General features: G+C 40.3%; 1 protein-coding gene across 1 annotated transcript in view; it reads right to left on the bottom strand.

Annotated features, from left to right (window-relative positions):
- The window catches only part of MDN1 (midasin AAA ATPase 1), a 171,553-nt gene that overhangs the window by 108,984 nt on the left and 43,327 nt on the right, over positions 1-19,242 (bottom strand). Inside the window, exons 17-27 of the mRNA XM_050949353.1 lie at positions 18,136-18,239; positions 16,151-16,295; positions 13,500-13,596; positions 11,672-11,785; positions 9,743-9,890; positions 9,455-9,565; positions 8,248-8,399; positions 6,963-7,141; positions 6,362-6,570; positions 4,612-4,758; positions 3,923-4,064 (exon numbers count right to left, since the gene is read on the bottom strand). Of these exons, the coding sequence (XP_050805310.1) occupies positions 3,923-4,064; positions 4,612-4,758; positions 6,362-6,570; positions 6,963-7,141; positions 8,248-8,399; positions 9,455-9,565; positions 9,743-9,890; positions 11,672-11,785; positions 13,500-13,596; positions 16,151-16,295; positions 18,136-18,239 (1,548 nt within the window). The remainder of the gene's footprint in view (positions 1-3,922; positions 4,065-4,611; positions 4,759-6,361; positions 6,571-6,962; positions 7,142-8,247; positions 8,400-9,454; positions 9,566-9,742; positions 9,891-11,671; positions 11,786-13,499; positions 13,597-16,150; positions 16,296-18,135; positions 18,240-19,242) is intronic.

Here is a 19,242-nt window from a genome sequence, read left to right as displayed (position 1 = left end):
GACCCCTGCCCTGTAACTTGGGATGCCCTTTATAATTCCTTGCTGCTGTTGCCTCCGGCCTGGACTGCTCACAAACAGCCTCCAGCGTGTAAGTCACTCCCAACATAGATTTTAGGGTCCCACTGAATCTTTCCACCAAACCATTTGTTTCTGGGTGATATGAGGTAGCCTTTAGTTGTGTTACTCCACAACTTCCATAGCTCACTGAAGAGCCGAGACATAAAATTTGACGCACAGTCAGATAAAAATCTCTTTAGGGAAACACACTCTGCCAAAGATAGTGAAAATGGCTCTTGCCACAGATTTTGCCTCAATCCTTAGTCAGAGCTAATCCACTACCACCAAGACACATTTCTTTCCGCTTCGGGTAGGACCCACGATGTCCATTGTTACCCTCAGAAATGCCTCTTGTATTACAAGCAAGGAGCACAGGGGAACTTTCTGGGGTACTTTTGACTTAATTCACAAGACCTGCAATAATTCCTCACATCATTCTGTATTCCTGGCCCATATACATTTTTCTTTAACCTGTCATAGGGTTCTCTGTGCCCCCAAGTGACCAGCAAAAGGACAATCATGTGCTAGCACATAGCATGGTGCTATGTAGGCTCAATCAACTGCTTATAGGGTTGTCCAGGGCTTTGGTTTTTCCCCATAAGAGCCTCCCTCTACAATCTCCTCATTTTCATTTCCTGGGGCTCCTCTTGGACACATCTGACATTCTCTAGAGTGGGATCTATCCCTTATTCAACTGCAAAATGCTGGCAACTGATATCTGGGACCATTTCTTCAGTCACAGGAATTATCTCCTCCCCAGCTGACCCCGAGGGCATGCTGCTTTTCTCTGCCATGCAGGAGCCAGCCTCAGCCCCTCCCACACCTGGAAACAGTTTCCTTCTGCTGCAGAAGAGTTAGAGCAGGGGTTCTCAATCTGGGGGTCATCACCCCTCGGGGGTCGCAAGCTGTAAAACTCCTCCTCCCAGTTTTTAATTTATAACAAGGGTCACACTCAGAGGCTGCAGTGTGAAAGGGGTCACCAATACAGAAAGTTTGAAAACCACTAAGTTAGAGAGACCTCCCCTCCCAGCAGTTTCTGGGACTGTCATATCTGTCCTACTCAGATCTGAACCTTACAGTTCAGAACATGAGAAGATAGCATGAAACCTCCAAACTTAATTACCAGCTTGGATCTGATATCGCTGCCACCAGCCAGAAAAATTCCAGTGTCTGGCTCACTCTGGTCTCCCCAAAACCTTCCCTGGGGAACCCCCAAGACTCAGATGCCCTGAGTCTCACCACAAAGGGAAATAACCCACTTCCCTTCTCCCTCTTCCCCTCCAGGTGTTCCCTCCCTGGGTTCCTGGAGAGATATACAGATTCAAGCTCTGTGAATCTAAACAAAGGGATTCCACCCTCTTTACCTCCTCCCAGATTTCCCCGCCCTGGGTACTCTGGGAGATTACCTGCTTCAAGTCCTTGAAACACAAGTACCGAGAGATCTAATCTCTCTCCCCCCTCACCCAGAGGGTATGCAAAGTCAGGCTTAGTAAATCTAACACAAAGAGATTTTCCCCCTCCCTTCGTCTCTTAGCCTTAACCAGTGAAAAACACTTAAACAGTGTTTAAAAAGAAAGCTTTATATAAAAAGAAAGAAAAAGACATAAAATGGTCTCTGTATCAAGGTGACAATATACAGGGTCAATTGCTTAACAGAAAAAATGAATAAACAGTCTTATCCAAAAAGAATACAATTTAACACATTCCAGCAACTACACACATGTAAATACAAAAAAACAATATAAATCTATTGTCTTACTATCCTTGTACTTACAACTTGGAAACAGAAGATTAGAAAGCCTGGAGATAGAAAGATCACTCTCAGAGCCGAGAGGGTCACCGAACCAAGACAAAGAACAAAGAACTCACACCCAAAACTTCCCTCCACCCAGATTTGAAAAAGTCTTGTTTCCTGATTGGTCCTCTGGTCAGGCGTTTGGTTCCCTTTGTTAACCCTTTACAGGTAAAAGAACATTAACCCTTAGCTATCTGTTTATGACAGGGACATTACCACTTCCCTCTAGGATCCAGCACAATATTCCCTTTGACATCATTCTGTTACCAAATTAATAGCCTTAACCATACACAAAATTGCATTCCCAACAAGTATTTCAAGATACTACCCAGCACCACTATTGTAAAGACACTTTCTAAATCTTTCTATTCCATATGCATCTTGGCTAAAGGTATAGGAATTATATGTCCTCCCACTACTAGAAGCTCCACTTTTCCACTAGGTAACATTTCAGTTTTTTGGACCGTGCGTCCCTTGACCAGAGATATCTGGGCTCCAGTGTCTTTCCCTCCCCCCGCCTCCAACCAGCCAGGTACTCCTTGTTATTTACTCTGGCAACCTTAATAAATTCCACATCAACCCCCTCAGGGTCAGTCCTCACAAAACTCATCAGGTGAGCTTAAAATAGATTGGATAGGGCTTAGTTTCTTTTATCTTGGGGCACTGATTTCTCAGGTGCTCAGTGGAGTTACACTAGAAACATCTTCTTGGACTCTCCTCCTGCTCAGGAGATTTGTGATGGGAGTTTCCAGGAGGGGAACGATTTGGGAGCGGGGAGCAGACTGCCTGGGCTCCCAAACACTTTCCTTTTTTCCGAGGGGTAAAACGGGATCACCGTTTACACTGGGTTTGCATCCCTCCTCTGGCCTGTGCTCACTGGACATCAGGGTTTGCACAAAGGAATTAGCCAGGGTGGCCATTTCTTACAGATTTTAAAGATTTATCCCATAAACTATTCCAAATCTCATCAGTGCATATACTGAGGAAATGTTCTTGACCAAAGAGATCAAACAATGGCTAAAATCCTTATCTCCCTTCCCCTTTTCCCGTTTTCTCATTAGGTCACACATATTCGCTATGACTCATACTATCACTTTTCTTGAGATTTCTAAATTTGAACCTATACACTCCAAGAATAATTTGAAAACTTTGAAAAGCAGCTTTTTTAAATTCAGACTATTAAATACATTTACAGCTGTGCAATCAGTGTGGGTACTTTTTTGTCCTCAGGAATATTATGAACCTCAGATAGCCTTTCAAAAGTGGTAGATACTTTTCAATGAAGTCTGTTGCCTTGTATGCATGAAGGATAGGTCCATCAATGGCTATCAGCCAGGATGGGCAGGGATGGTGTCCCTAGCCTCTGTTTGCCAGAAGCTGGAATGAGTGACAGGGATGGATCATCACTTGATGATTGCCTGTTCTGCTCATTCCCTCTGGGGCAGTTGGCACCGGCCACTGTCAGAAGACAGGATACTGGGCTAGATGGACCTTTGGTCTGACCCAGTATGGCTGCTCTTACGCAGGACATAATTTGTTACAGCTGAGGGCTCCCTGAATGGAGGAAAAGATTGGCAACTCTGGGATTTGTCCAAGTTTTGCCATCATGCCAAGATTATACGTCCTCCTATCCGAACTTCCTTTGTTTTCTCTCCGTACTTCCTTTGTTTTCTCTCCGTAAGTGATGATTCTGTTTACTGCTTAAATGCAAATTAAGTCAAGTGCACATTCTTTCCTTTGTTAAGGACAGACCTGACTTCTGCCTGGGCAGGGCTGTGGGGTTTGGACGGAATCTTATAATGACACATACAATGTTTCCACACATATTTTGCCAGGACAATACTGACCAGCAAATCATGAGTTTTCAAATGACATCTTATAAGGTATACTTTGTACAGAGATTATTATAATAGCGTGTAGCGTGTGAATACAGGGGTGTACTCCACCACAGAATATTACTGCTCAGTAACGAGGGACAAAGGTTTGTATTTGAAAAGTGGGGTTGGAAAAATGTTTACATTAGTTCTTTTAAAAAATGAAGTATCATGAAGAACAAGCACAAAGACCTACCATCGTTTGCTAAATGCTGAAGCCAGTCATAATCCTTTTCTGTCTGTTCTGCCAATCTGTATCTTTCAGCCCAACGAAACAGATCTCGAAGAGTAATGAAACCATGCTTCCCAGCAAACACTGTTGAACCTCTGCGATAAGACTACCAAGTGAGCAAAGAGGATGGTTAAAATTTAATATATATTCCTCATTCAAACAAACTTCAGTGAAATGAAAACCTAATAAATTCCTAATCCCAGTCTCACATTTCCTCTCATTTAATAACTGGAATACAGTTTTCACTTTATTCCAATACAGTAAAAAGGTCTAAGCACATTCAAGTCTAGACATAAGGAAGAAAGAAGTACCTCCAGTTTTTATTATTGCATTTGTTTTTAAAGAAGAAATATATTTTGGTAAGTAGCCAGCGCTAAATGGCTGTTCACAACAATCTGTTTAAGCACCTAAGATCTAGAAAAATGAGGGAGCATAATATTTTTAAAGTATTTAAACAAAAATCCCCAAATGAGGCACTGGTAGCCACTGGACTTGTTTTTGCTCTTAAACAAAAACTCAAACTGAAAGAGTCACTTAAGCCAGCAAACTTGGATATTTTAAATTAATTTCTCCATTGTTAAGTCATAGAATATTTTTTTAAAAGACCTTAATTTTACTTCTATATTAAAAAGGGGAAAACAAGACATCAATACCTGCAGATTCAGCATGACTTTGATGAGTTTACTGCAGTAAGAAGGTGGCAGACTGCATCGCTTGTGAAGGATTGTTTCTAGCTCAGCACTTGGCAGTTCATCAAAATGCAGCTCCACAAAACGGTTCCTGAAGGCTCTGGACAACACCTAAAATGTACGTTTGGGAATGGTATTTCTGAACTTTGCTTTACCCCTTTAATCCTTGTAAACTACATCCTGCATGTACAGCCAAAGGAAGCTGAGCTACCCTGATGGGTTAGTGGTTAAAATCCAGTGGGAGAAGGAATAACTGGGATTGTGCTTAAACTTCCAAAATGGACATTAAAGATGCAAAGGATCTATTCTCCAGCAGTCTGGGACAACCAAATAACCAGACAGGCCAAATTACATGTAATTACTTAGGCTCCGATTCAACAAAGTGCTTAAAAGTGTGTTTAATATCTTTGCTGAACTGGAGCTTTAGCATCCACCAGAGACGCTACTGACTTCTTAAAAATTCTTGGTGTGTTCTCTGACTGGCAAGTCTGAATAAAGGCTGAAACTGAACACTGCTCTCCAACTTCACTTCTCTTGTAAAGGCCACCAAATAGCAGAAGAATTATATTATTTGCCTACCCACTCTGCCAAATTCTTCTCTGGCATCTCTCAGCCAGTTGCACCCAATACTGAACTTCAGAAAAAGTGCACATGTGTGTGCTGTTCATGAAATGCAATAGTTCTTAAGCTATATTTACAAGGAAGAGAAAGGAAGCCAGTTTTCTCATATTCATACACAAGTGTGATGCGCTAGTTAGTCAAGGCACACAGAATTTTTAGGTGTAGATCATATCAGCATTTGGTCCCTGCAACAGACATGCCAGATTATTTTTAAATTAAAAACTATTGGAACTACTATATATTCTTGTTGAGGAAACAACTTCAAAAAACTCAGAAAAGTTCCTTCAGCCTAGGCTGGCAGGCTAGATCTCTTTCTAGAACAGGAGTTCTCAAACTGAGGGGGGGAGGGCGGGAGAAACTTTAGAGGAAAAAAAATACTTACTGCGCACATTCAGATCTGGGTGGCCAGAAAGCAGTGGCTGCTGGCTGGGCACCCAGGGGAGGTGGGGGGCTTACTACTGCAGACACAGAGAAGGGGGGCCGTGATCAAATAAGTTTGAGAACCACTGCTCTAGAATACGTATCTGTTTTATTTACACGCCGGCTTTTCTATCGCATTCATAGCCCTAGTATTTGAGCACCTTATAAACATTAATGTATCTTCACAACATTTTACAGATGGCAATTTAGGCATTGAGAGATTAAGAATATGTCTACACTGCAGCTGGAAGGTGTGATTCCCAGTGCAGGCAGGCAGACAGACTCACCAGCTCATCTTGAGCTAGCTGCCCCAGCTTGGACCCAGGGGGTCAGGAGGGCTTGCATTCAGGTGGCTATCCCAAGCCACTGCCCATGCTGCATGCTCGTTCAAGTTGAGCTAGTGTGCGTCTGTCTATGGGTGCCGGGAATCACACCCCCAGATGCAGTGTAGATATAGCCTGAGTGAATTCCCCAATCTCAGATAGTCAAGCAGTCCAGTGCCTTGGCTACAAGGCCATCTTCCCTTCCGCTACTCCTGACACTTTCATATTGTTCTCTGATATGTTTGAGAAAGTTTCTGTGCCACAGCTCCCTGCATCCCTAAAAGAATAGTATGGTGAAGCTTTCTTCCTAATGTAATAATAACCGAAAGCAAGAGGAGAGATCGACAAACCTTCCTGCCCCCATAGAGTCCTGGTGGATTCTGTGTAGCAAACAGCATAAATCGAGGGTGTGCCCTGACAACTTCTTGTGTCTCTGTTATGAACAGCTCTCTGTTATCATCTAGCAGTCTGTTGAGTGCCTCCAGAACATCCGTAGGAGCCAAATTCAGTTCATCGAGGATAATCCAGTAGCCCTTTCTCATAGCATCAATAAGGACACCTGTGATGGAATACAAAAGGTTCTGATTAAACCTTTAAGGTAATCTGCATGAAAACGTACAAAAAAAACTTCAAATGCAAGTAATCTTTGCAGCCAGTTTTACTTCAGAATAAAATAAGTTAACCCACAGCAAGATGTGCAACAGCACTGAAGCTGCTAAACCCTTTAGCTCTCCCCTCTGTCAGTGCAATGGACCAAAGAACAAGAGATGGAAGAACAAAGGAAACCCTTTAACATAACCAGAGACCTGCACAACTGAACTAACATGGCATGAAAGCTCATATATGCACTGATGCAACCATGACCAGAAAAAAGGAAAAGCTTTTTTCATCTCTGCGTAACATGTAAAATGGAAGGGAATTAGAGATAAATGTGATAAGTGATAACCTCACCTTCCTTAAACATCAGCTTCCCAGAAGTGTCTGATGTATAACAGCCAATGTACTCCTGGATGTCAGTATGTTCATGATTGTTAATCCGCACACAGTGGTTCCCACTAGCTGCAGCTAACCAGCGAATTAAACTAGTTTTACCAACTGATGTCTCTCCCTGAATCAGCACCGGATGAGTCCTTCAAGGATTAGCAAAGACAATATTTTAAAAGCAGTATTTTAGGTTGGCTTAGCAAAATCTCTTATATGTATATGAAAAGGAAGTAACACATCTGTACTGTCTGAAATTTTCAGAGCCTTGTGTAACAGATTATCAAGAGACTATAATTTAGTCTTTCAATGTCTCATTTACGTTACTCACCCAAATAACATAGCCAGTCAGTGTCAAAGCCAGGACACAATCTAAAATATCTTTATTCCCATATGCTAACTACTATATCATGCTGCCTCCGTCATCACTTGTGAAATCAGAGGCTGGTCCAAATCATTTTTATGAAACCATTTTTATACCAAGCTTTAAAGGGCTTAGGTGGGAACTCTACATGACAATTTTTAGGCTGTTTAAGAACAAAAGAAAAGTTGGTTTCATATCCTCTCAAGCATGCAGATAACTGGACTACAATAGAACCTCAGAGTTACAAACACTGTTCATAACTCTGAACAAAACGTTATAGTGGTTATTTCAAAAGTTTACAACTGAACAATGACTTAATACAGCTTTGAAACTTTACTATGCAGAAGAAAAATGCTTTCCCTTTATTTTTAGTAGTTTATGTTTAACACAGTACTGTACCGTATTTGCTTTTTTTTTTGGTCTCTGCTGCTGCCTGATTGCGTACTTCTTGTTCCAAATGAGGTGTGTGGTTGACTGGTCAGTTCGTAACTCTGAGGTTCTATTGTACTTATGCTCCTGTCTTAGAATGCTGGGAACAAGTGACGTGCACACGCTCCCCATAACTGCTAGCTACTGGTCAAAAGTCATTCTTGTAGCTCGGCATGCAATTCCTACAGTGGGCTTTCTGCAGATCAGTCATGAAGCAGAATTATTCCTCTCAGAAGTGTCTCATCATTTTTTTTAAATTTTGATGCATATTTTAATCTATTAAGATTTCATGGGCAACATTAAAGTTGAGTAGGTGACAGAAATGCAACAGAAGTATAGAAATATAGTAGAGGTAGAAATATAATAGAGGTAGACAATCTCATTATATGGCTACCTCCATTATAGAATTGTATGTTGTCTTTTTAATTTTGTATTCTGACACAAAAATTTAAACAAACATACCCTGCAGACACAACTCTGACAATGTCTTTCAGATTAAGTTTAACAGAAGAAGTTAGTACGTAAGTCTCATCTATCACAGGTTCCTTATCCCCTACTGAAATCCAGTAACCTTCTATTTGTACAGCTCTTCCTCCTTGGGGCTCTGGCAGTGGCTGAAAAACAGTATAGAAATAACAGATTGTACAAATGTGTTTCATATTGTTTTCTAATAGCAGCAGCTATTTTTTCACTACTATAGCATCTTCCATAAAAAACAATGTACAGACATTAGCTTAACCTTCAACACTCCTGTGAGGTATGTATTATCCCAATTTTATAGATGTTGAATCCAAGGAAGAGAAGGGAATTAGTCTGAAGTCAAGAATCTGTGCAGAGCTGTGAACATAACCCCAATTCCTCTCAGTTCTGGGCTTTAATGTGACATGCTATTCTGAAAAATGACTTGTAGGAATTTATTGAACTAAGGGGGTTACTTATTTTTATTTCATCGTTATTGGAGAGTTAATAATTTCTAGCATCAAAACATCTCTCTAAGGAATTTAATCCCTGTATAGGAACATTCAAAATAGCCTATTCATTCACCACTTTCCTCTGAAGGTCTAAATTGAAGTTACCAAGCAGAGTTGCAATAGGGCCTATTCTGGCAAGCAATGAAGCCCAAAAAGTCAAGGAAGAACTATTAATGTTTTAAATGACAATATTTTGTGTTTCAGCCCTGCAAGTTCACTCTGTGCTCCAAGATTCAGCCTGGGTTCTCCCTCTTCAAGATGCAGCTCAGATTTTTGCTTCATCAGAGCACAAGCCTTTTCCATACCAATGTGTACTGCCCCTTATGTCAAAAACAAAAACAAAAAAAACCCAACAGCAAGTTCCTCCCCAATCTCTACTTCAGAATTAGAGTCACCACCACTAAGGTTGGTCTGGTCATTCTCTGAAATTCGGCAAGATTCGGTCATAGGCAAGTTCTCCACATCCTTTCAATGTTTTCAGATGAAAGAACAAGTCAGATAAGACAGCATCATGCTTAACCATATCGTTCAAGTTAAATGAAAAAACGTTAGATCAGAAACAATTAATAGTATAAAGTTTAAAATTTTAGTATTTGAGAACTTTTAAAATTACTAAAGCATGATCAACAAGGGAAAATTCATATAAAACCAATCTTCCTGATAACATTAAACATCCCAAAACATTCAGAAGTTCTTACCTGCTTAAGGAGGCTTTTGATGTTGCCAGAGACAATATGCTGGCAAATTAGCTTCTGAACTATCGGGTGAGAAACTCTGTCAAGCTGTGTCAGGAAGCCCAAGCAAAAGCCCTACAAGAATAAAGTTATTTTCTATTGTGAAGTGAAAATTATTTAAGCTTTATTTTTTAGGCATTTGTTTGATATCTGATGCCCTTAGAAAATATGATTTTCTTTGTATTCCTTTACCCAGGTAGATTTTGTATTGAACACACACTTAGGGAGAAAATTACACAGAAAGATCATTACCTCATACAGTGAGCGCTGTATGTTTTTACATGGATTAGATGCTGCAAATCTCAAAGCCCTGCAAAGTGTACGAAGGCTGTAGTGAGGTCTATGGCCAATCCCATCCACCAATTTTGTTTCCGACTCTCTTCTCACAGATAAATAGAAGCTACAAAATAAAGAGTTTAACCAGTTACTTATTTGTATTCTGGGCCCCAGGGCAGAACAGTCAATGGCTCGCCTAGAAAGGAATGGCTGAGATTTGTGACACTATGTTTTATCCTACTGATAACACATTAGAATCCACTACGCGTAAATTGTGGTGTTGCTTGATCTAGTTAACTTTTTTTTTTTTTCCAGTTACAGCACCAGTATTAAACAAATTGTGAGTCTAAATATAAGCTGTAGAATTTATTTTGGATTATATATATAAATTACATAAATACAATATCTAAAACATTTAAAGAAACACAAAATAAGAAAGCACCTAAAGTATCAAGTAGGCTAATTAAACACCTAATCACGATTCATGTGTAATCTAAAAACAAGGAAAAAAACAGCCCTACAAGATGTAACTGAATATGACTAACAAAGTTAAAATAAATAATACAATACAATACTTGTGCTGCTGGTGCTGTGAGACATCAACACCCAGAGCAATGAGGAGACAGCAGGCCTGGTGCGCCACATCTACTGGGAGATCTCCAAGGAGAGAGAAAACCTGCGCCTCATTCCCTAGCAGAGCATTGGAGGTGGCCCCTCGTGCTGTGCTCATGATAGTGGCTAGTCAGCCAGTGCTAGCTGCCTCTCAGCAAACTTGGAGATGCTCGATTGGGTGGCTGAACTTCCTGGCTTGTGTCTGGCGAGGAGCTGCAGCCCCAGGGAAGGAAATCTGGTAGCACAGAGGGAGCTTGTTCCTCTTTAAAGTCTCCTTGTCCTCAGCCCCGCAGCCATAGAGACAGTGTGGCAGACACAGCAGCCAGAGGAGGCAGCAAGCCCCACGGTTCCCAGGCTGCTGCCGCTGAGGCTCTGCCAGACTAGCAGGGTGCGGCAGTGCTCTGGCAAAATGTTACTGTCACAATGAGGGACGGCGCTCTGTACAGAGCAGCAGGATTTCTCTCTTTTTCTACATCTTAATTTTTATTAAAAAAATATATATCTATCCCGTCCGCCCAGACCCTTTTAAATCACTGGGCCCCTGGGCAATTGACCCTTTTCCTCCTCACCCTTGTCGGCGGGCCTGTTTGTATTTCATCGCTACCAAAGAGTTAATACTTTCTAGCATCAAAACATCTCTCTAAGGGATTTAATCCCTGTATAGGAACATTCAAAATAGCATCTTCATTCACCACTTTCCTCTGGTCTAAATTGAAGTCATCACGCAGTGTTGCAATAGGGCCTACTCTGGCAGGCAATGAAGCTCAAAAAGTCAAGGAAGAACTATTCATGTTTTAAATGACAATATTTTGTATTCCAGGGAGATAACCTGGTATGCCATGTATCACTAGTTACTCACAAAGTCCTTTGAACAGAGATACTTTAGATTGCCCAAAAAACTGAACTGCAGAAATTTAGCACATTGGAGGCAATATGCCTGCTCTAAAGGAAAGAGGTTCCGTGGCAAGCAAGTAAACCATCCCCACAACTGACGCACAGAGATATTCTGAAGTAGCCACCCCTTCTAACCTCCCAGATGAAGGAAAAGATGAAAGCAATAGTGCTCTTTAACTGGTAATGTCAAAAAACTACTTTTTGAGGTGGGGATGGAAGAAAGGAAGGCAACAGTAACAAAAGGTACCATACAAGTAGCCCTAGAATAAGGACGCTGGGGGTCATTCTTCAAGAACTTCACATGGGAGAAACTAATGTAAAACATTGTCGGTTGCAATTATGTATTTTCATTTACAACTTACTCAATTGAGGCTTCATAAAAACGTAAATATAACTTACTTCATGATTCCTTGTACTGTGTTTTTGCTCACATTCAAGCCTTTCAGATAGTCCATGATAAGAATTAGCAAGTCTCCTTCATTCTGCAGTTCTTCTACATAAAGTTCAGTAAACCTACAAGAAAAATTAAGCTATAACACTTAGACATCTGCCTGCTGATGATAAAACAGACACTCTGAAATTTCATTAGGGCCCAGTTAATCTCTCACAGAGTACATAATGCTCAAAATATGGCATAAGCAGCAAATCAAATATTGATTTGTTTGCCAACATAAAGATTTATTGACTTGATATACAAATACGGACTGAACTGAAGCAGAGAATAATATGTAACTACAAGCTAAGTATTACATTAGTTAAGTACAAAGTATCAATATCTGTATTGTTTTATACAGTTTACATTAGTTCAACTCACTCTACAAGAAACATGCTTTTAAAAGGAGTTTGTGGTACAGAGCTCCAGACAGCAGTTACTGAATATTAAAGTAATGGCACAGCAAGAAGGCTTTTGAAAACTGATTCTCTATATTAATCACTCAACTATAGTGAAACATATCACACATCCAATTTTTGAACTGTCAAGCTTGCCTCACGTATTCCCTCTTTTAATAAAATTTCTAATGGAGCAACCATTTAAACAGAGAAAAACAACTCATCAAGATAAAAAGGAAACTAAGCAGCTACATTAGCAGCAAAAGTATCTACTTTAAATTTAGCTACTGAAGTGGAGTTCTAAGACACTCCAAAAATAGCAGTAATGGGATTTCATGTTCCTTGTCTCACTGACTGTGCATTAATTGTGCTTACCAAGTATGAAAATTGCATTTCTAACTGTTAGTCCTGGAAAATCATCTGGGGATCTGAGAATCTAGTTGGGTTCTTTGGATCTCATACATCACCACTGGTCACAATGGTTCTGCAGGCCAAATTAGACCTGCTACACTTGTAAAATTCCATTGCCTTCAATGAATTTTGGACAAATGTTAAGTTCTCTGGAACTTAAAATAAGTAATTTTGATTATAATGCAAAAGGAGAAATTTACTCCATCTCTCTCTCTTATTGCTATTAGCTCTGCAAAGCGAATATCAACAAAACTTTATTTTTGTCACTAGTGATGGCAGATGATTAAGTACACTCAGTGAATAGATCTCCTGAGTAAGCAGTGAAGATTTTCACGTGATCACTTTTCAGAGTGATATAAATTTTGTATAAGGTTTCCTGACAATCAGCAGGGAAATTGCATGAGAGATAGACAGCAGGCCCAGAACATAGCACTCACAGGTGGTGTCAGCAGGGTTACACTGGAGAAAGAATTCTCTCAGACCCACTTTTCCCCAGTCATAGTGGTCCTCTGAATCCCAAATATTCCAGGTATCACACATCCACTCTCATGTCCAACTAGCCTTCCTCTAACTATACAAGGCTAAATATAGAGCTCTTTGTACAGCCCATCAACACTGCTAAGTTAACAAGAATGATTTCTAGAGGACTTTGAAGCGCTTGCTTTATTATTCCCAAGAGGCACAGAGCATGCTGCTACAGCAGCATTCCCAGCCTCTGACAACTTACACTTAAGGAATGACTCCTAAACCATAATATTCTACACTATTACCAGAGCAGTTCTTTAGACTCTGCATCAGCAGAACAGTAGTTTCCTCCTGCTATTCAATCAACACTCCTTAATTCTCTTATAACAAACACCTCTCAGAATGTCTGTCTCCTGGGGCTTTAAACAAGGGTGTTGTACCATTCATGTTGACTCATGAAGCTAGTCAAATTCCAAAACAGACAGCAACTTTATTTTACAATCCATTCATTTTTTTTTACCTGTTTCTTATTCCTGGAGGTAGATTTCTCTTTCCAACATCCGTAGCTGGATTCATACAGGCAAACAAACGAAAACCAGGGTGACGCACCAGAGGTTCTGAAAAGAAAAATAAAGATGTTTCACGCCTATTCACAAACACAAAAATGCAAACCAAAACACTATAATGTAAACCAAAGACATTTTTTGGTTAATCCAAGACAGTTTAAGTCCTTCCTCTGGACCACTCAGCCATTGCTATCCTGTATCCTCTTAACTACAATGACACTGTTAAAGCCTTTAGTGATTCACCTGGTCTGGTGAGTTAGGGCATATCTAAACATCAGGGTATTGAGCACTACAGGGGGATGGGATTTCTAAAGCGCATTGGCATGTTGTGAATTAATTAGTCCATGTAGACCCTGGATGTGTACACTAAAAGTTCCCTAATACTAGCACTTCAACCTAGTACTTTTAGTGCTCCACTAGCAGGGTCCACATAGTTAGGGAAGGGTCACCTAGCAAGCCAGAGGCAGAGCCGGGAACTGTAGCCAGGTCATCACAGTCTCAGTCCAGTACACTTTGATCTTAGCTCCAGGGAGCACAGAAGCACACGATACTGGCTGCCCAACGTACAGAGTTCCTTCTGCATCACCTCTAGAGACATGAAATACCAATTCAGGGGTGCTCCAGACACCTGTTCAAAAGAGGGGCTAACAGACAAGAGCAACAGCAATTTCTGCAGACTGAAGACATTGGGGCCTTCATGTAAGTACTTCTTCCCCTCTCACATAAAGAGGTAAAGTCATACTGCCAGTGCATTTTTCTTTCACTCTTTACGGGGGGAAAATTCTGCAGTGATTATTTTAAGCTATATGGGAGGAGGAGTTGGCCATTTCAGATGACTTTGTTGCTACAGAACATTCTGCATGAGTTGATGTTTGCATGGTCTTGAAGTTAAACCACAAGAACAGCACACAGCTGTAATCTAATCTAGAGGTGAAATAACTTTGACCAGGCACCGCACTAGGAAAGATGTGGACAAACTGCAAAGAGTTCAGAAAAGAGCAACAAAAATGATAAAATTTATGGAGGATTTTGGCAACCAGATCTGCAAGCAGTGTTCGAGATGTGGGCGTATCATGGATTTATATAGGGGTATTACGATATTTTCTGATTTATTATCTATCCCTTTCCTAATGGTTCCTAACATTCTGTTAGTCTTTTTGAATGCCACTGCACATTGAGCCGATGTTTTCAGAGAACTATGCACAGTGACGCCAAAATCTCTTTCTTGAATAGTAACAGTTAATTTAGACCCCATCATTTTATACATACAGTTGGGATTATGTTTTCCAAAATGCATTACTTTGCATTTATCAACACTGAGTTTCATCTGCCATTTTGTTGCTCAGTCACCCAGTTTTGTGAGAACCCTTTGTAACTCTTTGCAGTCTGCTTTGGACTTAACTATCGAGTAGTTTTGTATCATCTGCAAATTTGTCACCTCACTATTCACCCCTTTTTCCAGATCATTTATGAATAGTCAAACAGCACTGGTCCCAGTACAGATCCTTGAGGAATACTAGTATTTACCTCTCTCCGTTCTGAAAATGGACCATTTATTCCTACCCCTTTTTTCCTGCCTTTTAACCAGTTACTGTTCCATGAGAAGACCTTCTCTGTTATCCCACGACTGCTTACTTTGCTTAAGAACCTTAGGTGAGAGACCTTGTTAAAGGCTTTCTGAAAGTCCAGGTATACTATATCCACTGGATCACCCTTGTTCACATCTTTGTTGAGCCCCCCAAATAATTCTAATAGATTGGTGAGGCATGATTCCCTTTACAAAAGCTATGTTGACTCTTCCCCCACTTTCATCTATGTGTCTGAAAGTTCTATTCTTTACTATAGTTTCAACAAATTTGTCTGGTGCTGAAGTTAGGCTTATTGCCCTAGAAAAATGGCATCACACTAGCTATTCTCCAGCCACCTGGTACAGAAACTGATAGAGAGAGGTTGCATACCACAGTAGGACAAGAAGTAATGGGATTAATCCTCAGCAAGAGAGATTTAGGTTAGATATTGGGAAAAGCTTTCCACTTATAAGGGAACTTAAGCTCTAGAATAGATTTCTAAGGGAGGTAATGGAATCCCCATCATTGGAGGTTTTTAAGAACAGGTTGGACAAACACCTATCAGAGATGGTCTAGGTTTACTTGGTCCTGCCTCAGAGCAGGGGCTGGATTTGATGACGTCCCTTCCAATCCTACATTTTATGATTCTATTAATATGTGTAACTGTGGCAAGATGATACATACTTTTGTCTTAAACAGCCAGTCTCAGCCTTCCAGTAAAACAGATGGAAAAAAGCATTTGTGGCCTCATCTACCAGGTGGATATTCTGAACTAGCCAATAAAGCAACAGAATCCCAACATTGCAAATCAAAGTAACAAAACACATGGGCATTGCCCTACAGATTTACCTCCATTACTTCAGGATTGCTTCACTACCAACCAAATATGACAGAGCTGAGTGTTATCAGCATTCTGGTGTCACTGCAATCCAAACCGTCTCGTATGTCCCCAATTTGCCTTACATACACACTTATAAAATACACTGTTGCCAGATACCAAAGTAAACAGTACCTGTACCAGCACAAACAAACAGTACCTGTGTCTCCTCTGTCTAGTAACACCAGTGAGCCAGATGATCCTTCTAGTAAGCCACTCAAGCATTCTAAAGTCTCTGCTGCAGCCAAATTAATCTCATCCAGTAAAATCCAGTCTCCTTTCTTCACCGCTTGCGCCAGAGTACCCTAAGAGTGGGACCAATTCAATGTTAGCTATTTTACCATTGAGGATATATGAAACATCTAGTGAAGCTGTAAACACAAACTATATCCTATCTGTACCTCCCTCTCTCTTGGCCAGCAGTTCGTATGCAAGCGGGGGGGTGTGTGGGGGGGAAATCAGACAACTGTTTATTCACTCTCCACTATTAGAGATCACTTTATCCTCATGCTTTCAAAAAGTTACCTCATTTGCTCTTGTACACTCATTCCTAGCAGAGTTAAATTTCCTGGTTTGTGCGCTAGCATTATTTTTCAGTGTACTCATTACTGTGCTGCCTAAGCACCAGTGTCAGCACTGCTATAGGAACAAATCAATTTGCTGTTTTACTGTGATGCCAACTCTGTGAAAACGATGGTCATTTGTTTCTCAGCCAAAATTATGCAATGTTAATTGAAAACTTTAGACCAAGTGAAATGTTTCTCAGCAAGATTTTTTTTTTTTCAGTTAAATGACTTGTCAAGAGTTTAGACAACTCAAATATACTTTGAACATACACTGTTAATAAAGTTAATAAAATTACAAGGAACAATCATTTAAAATATCAACAGGAATTTGGGAAATTATAACAATTAAAAATCTAATACAATTCACTTGAACCATCTGTAAAAGTCTTTGTAGATACTTGAAGCTCAAAATACAAAATTATGATTATCTAGTATCAGAGGGGTAGCCGTGTTAGTCTGGATCTGTAAAAGCAGCAAAGACTCCTGTGGCACCTTATAGACTAACAGATGTTTTGGAGCATGAGCTTTCGTGGGTCAATACCCACTTCCTCAGATGCATGTAGTGGAAATTTCCAGGGGCAGGTATATATATGCTAGCAAGCAAGCTAGAGATAACGAGGTCAGTTCAATCAGGGAGGATGAGGCCCTGTTCTAGCAGTTGAGGTGTGAAAACCAAGAGAGGAGAAACTGGTTCTGTAGTTGGCAAGCCATTCACAGTCTTTGTTCAATCCTGAGCTGATGGTGTCAAATTTGAACAAAGACTGTGAATGGCTTGCCAACTACAGAACCAGTTTCTCCTCTCTTGGTTTTCACACCTCAACTGCTAGAACAGGGCCTCATCCTCCCTGATTGAACTGACCTCGTTATCTCTAGCTTGCTTGCTAGCATATATATACCTGCCCCTGGAAATTTCCACTACATGCATCTGAGGAAGTGGGTATTCACCCACGAAAGCTCATGCTCCAAAACGTCTGTTAGTCTATAAGGTGCCACAGGATTCTTTGCTGCTTTTACATGATTATCTAGGTACACCTCCACCCAGATATAACGCTGTCCTCTGGAGCCAAAAAATCTTTGTGTTATGGGTGAAAACGTGTTATATCAAACTTGTTTTGATTCGCCGGAGCACGTAGCCCTGCCCCTCGAGAGTGCTGCTTTACCGCGTGATAGCAGAATTAGTGTTATATCGGGTCACGTTATATTGGGGTAGAGGTGTATTCTGTTGGAGAATTTAGTGCAGTCATTTATCCTGCTGAACCCGATTTTCAGCTCAAGTTTTCCCAAAGTTGCTTTTCTAACACTGTGCACCAGAATTGATGCTATGAGCATTATTTATATTCTTGTGTCAAACCAAGTACAGCTTTCATCAGACTATCAATGTTTCTTCACAACCAAATAATTCTCTCCAGCCATCCCAGCCTCAAGAAAAAATAATGTATCCAAGTCCACACCACAACTGTTTGTAAAGTTTTCCTTCATAAAAAGTCTTGTCAGTACACCCAAACCTTATAATATTGGTTAATTGTAAATACTCCCTCCACTTTCCTAGCCCAATGTCACAATTGAAATATCTGAATACCTCTACAAATGCAAACACCAGAAAATTTTCTGTCATTTTCATCTGTTGATGGGCATGGTTCAGTCTAAGACCAAATGCTTCCCACTTTTCTTTCAGTGGTGAGCCTACAAGAAAAACAAATTCGATTTTTGTAACATCAGAATGATGGCATTAAAACACATTGCAGTAACACTGAATTTTGTGAAGCCACTGCAGTCATGGAATATAATGCAATAAGATGGAGCTTGGCTGAACTCATAAGGAGAAGAAAATATTCAAGTTTTGCAGTTTAGATCTCATGAATTAAAAAAAGGAACTGTTATAGTTTTGTTCTAATGTATTTTTAAAATGTTCTAAGAGCTTAAAAATTGTATATCATGAATATAATCAACCTGCTGTTCACGCAAAAAAGTCTCCCAGCTTAGGAGCGGCCATTTGCTGACACATTCAAAAGTATCAGAAATAATGTACTTTCCAATCCAGTGAGACAGTAAGTAGTGCTGCAGGAAATGATGAAATCTACAAAACCTACTTGGGGATGGAGGAAATTGTTACTGTTACTCATCTGTCATAATGTTTTGGTTTTTGATCAAGTCACTGTCTGAGGTAAGAGTGTTCCATATAATATCACAAAGTCTGACGTACTTAGCTTTGTAAGTTTATTTTCTACTGGGCATTACTTTTCATTTGCATTGGGACTTCAATCACTTCTTGTTTTTCCATCTTTGAGGATTATTAAAAACAGTCTAACACTCCCCTGAAGAATGCTCACCCCTGTTTAGACTAGTGCTTTTTGTAGAACCTGAAAAGCTGAGGACAACCAGATAATGGAAGAGCAAAAAACATGTACATCATGAATTCAGTTTGGCCCATATCGAATGAAAGTTACAATTATTATTATTGTTAATTATATGTATTACTGTAGTTCCTAGGAGCATAGGAGCCCCAGTCATGAACCAGGACCCCGTGGTGCCAGGCACTGTACAAAAACAGAACAAAAAGTGGTCCATATCCCATAGTCCATATCCCAGAAAGCTTACAATCTAAGCATAAGACAAAAGCCAATAGATGGACACATAAACTGACAAGACGGGGCAGAGCAAGGGAAGACTAAGACATTTTTCAGCA

The sequence above is a fragment of the Gopherus flavomarginatus genome, chromosome 4, assembly GCF_025201925.1.
Source record: "Gopherus flavomarginatus isolate rGopFla2 chromosome 4, rGopFla2.mat.asm, whole genome shotgun sequence".
NCBI lineage: Eukaryota > Metazoa > Chordata > Testudines > Testudinidae > Gopherus > Gopherus flavomarginatus.
The sequence above is the reverse complement of the archived record's forward strand: the minus strand, read 5'-3'. Positions and strand labels throughout refer to the sequence as shown.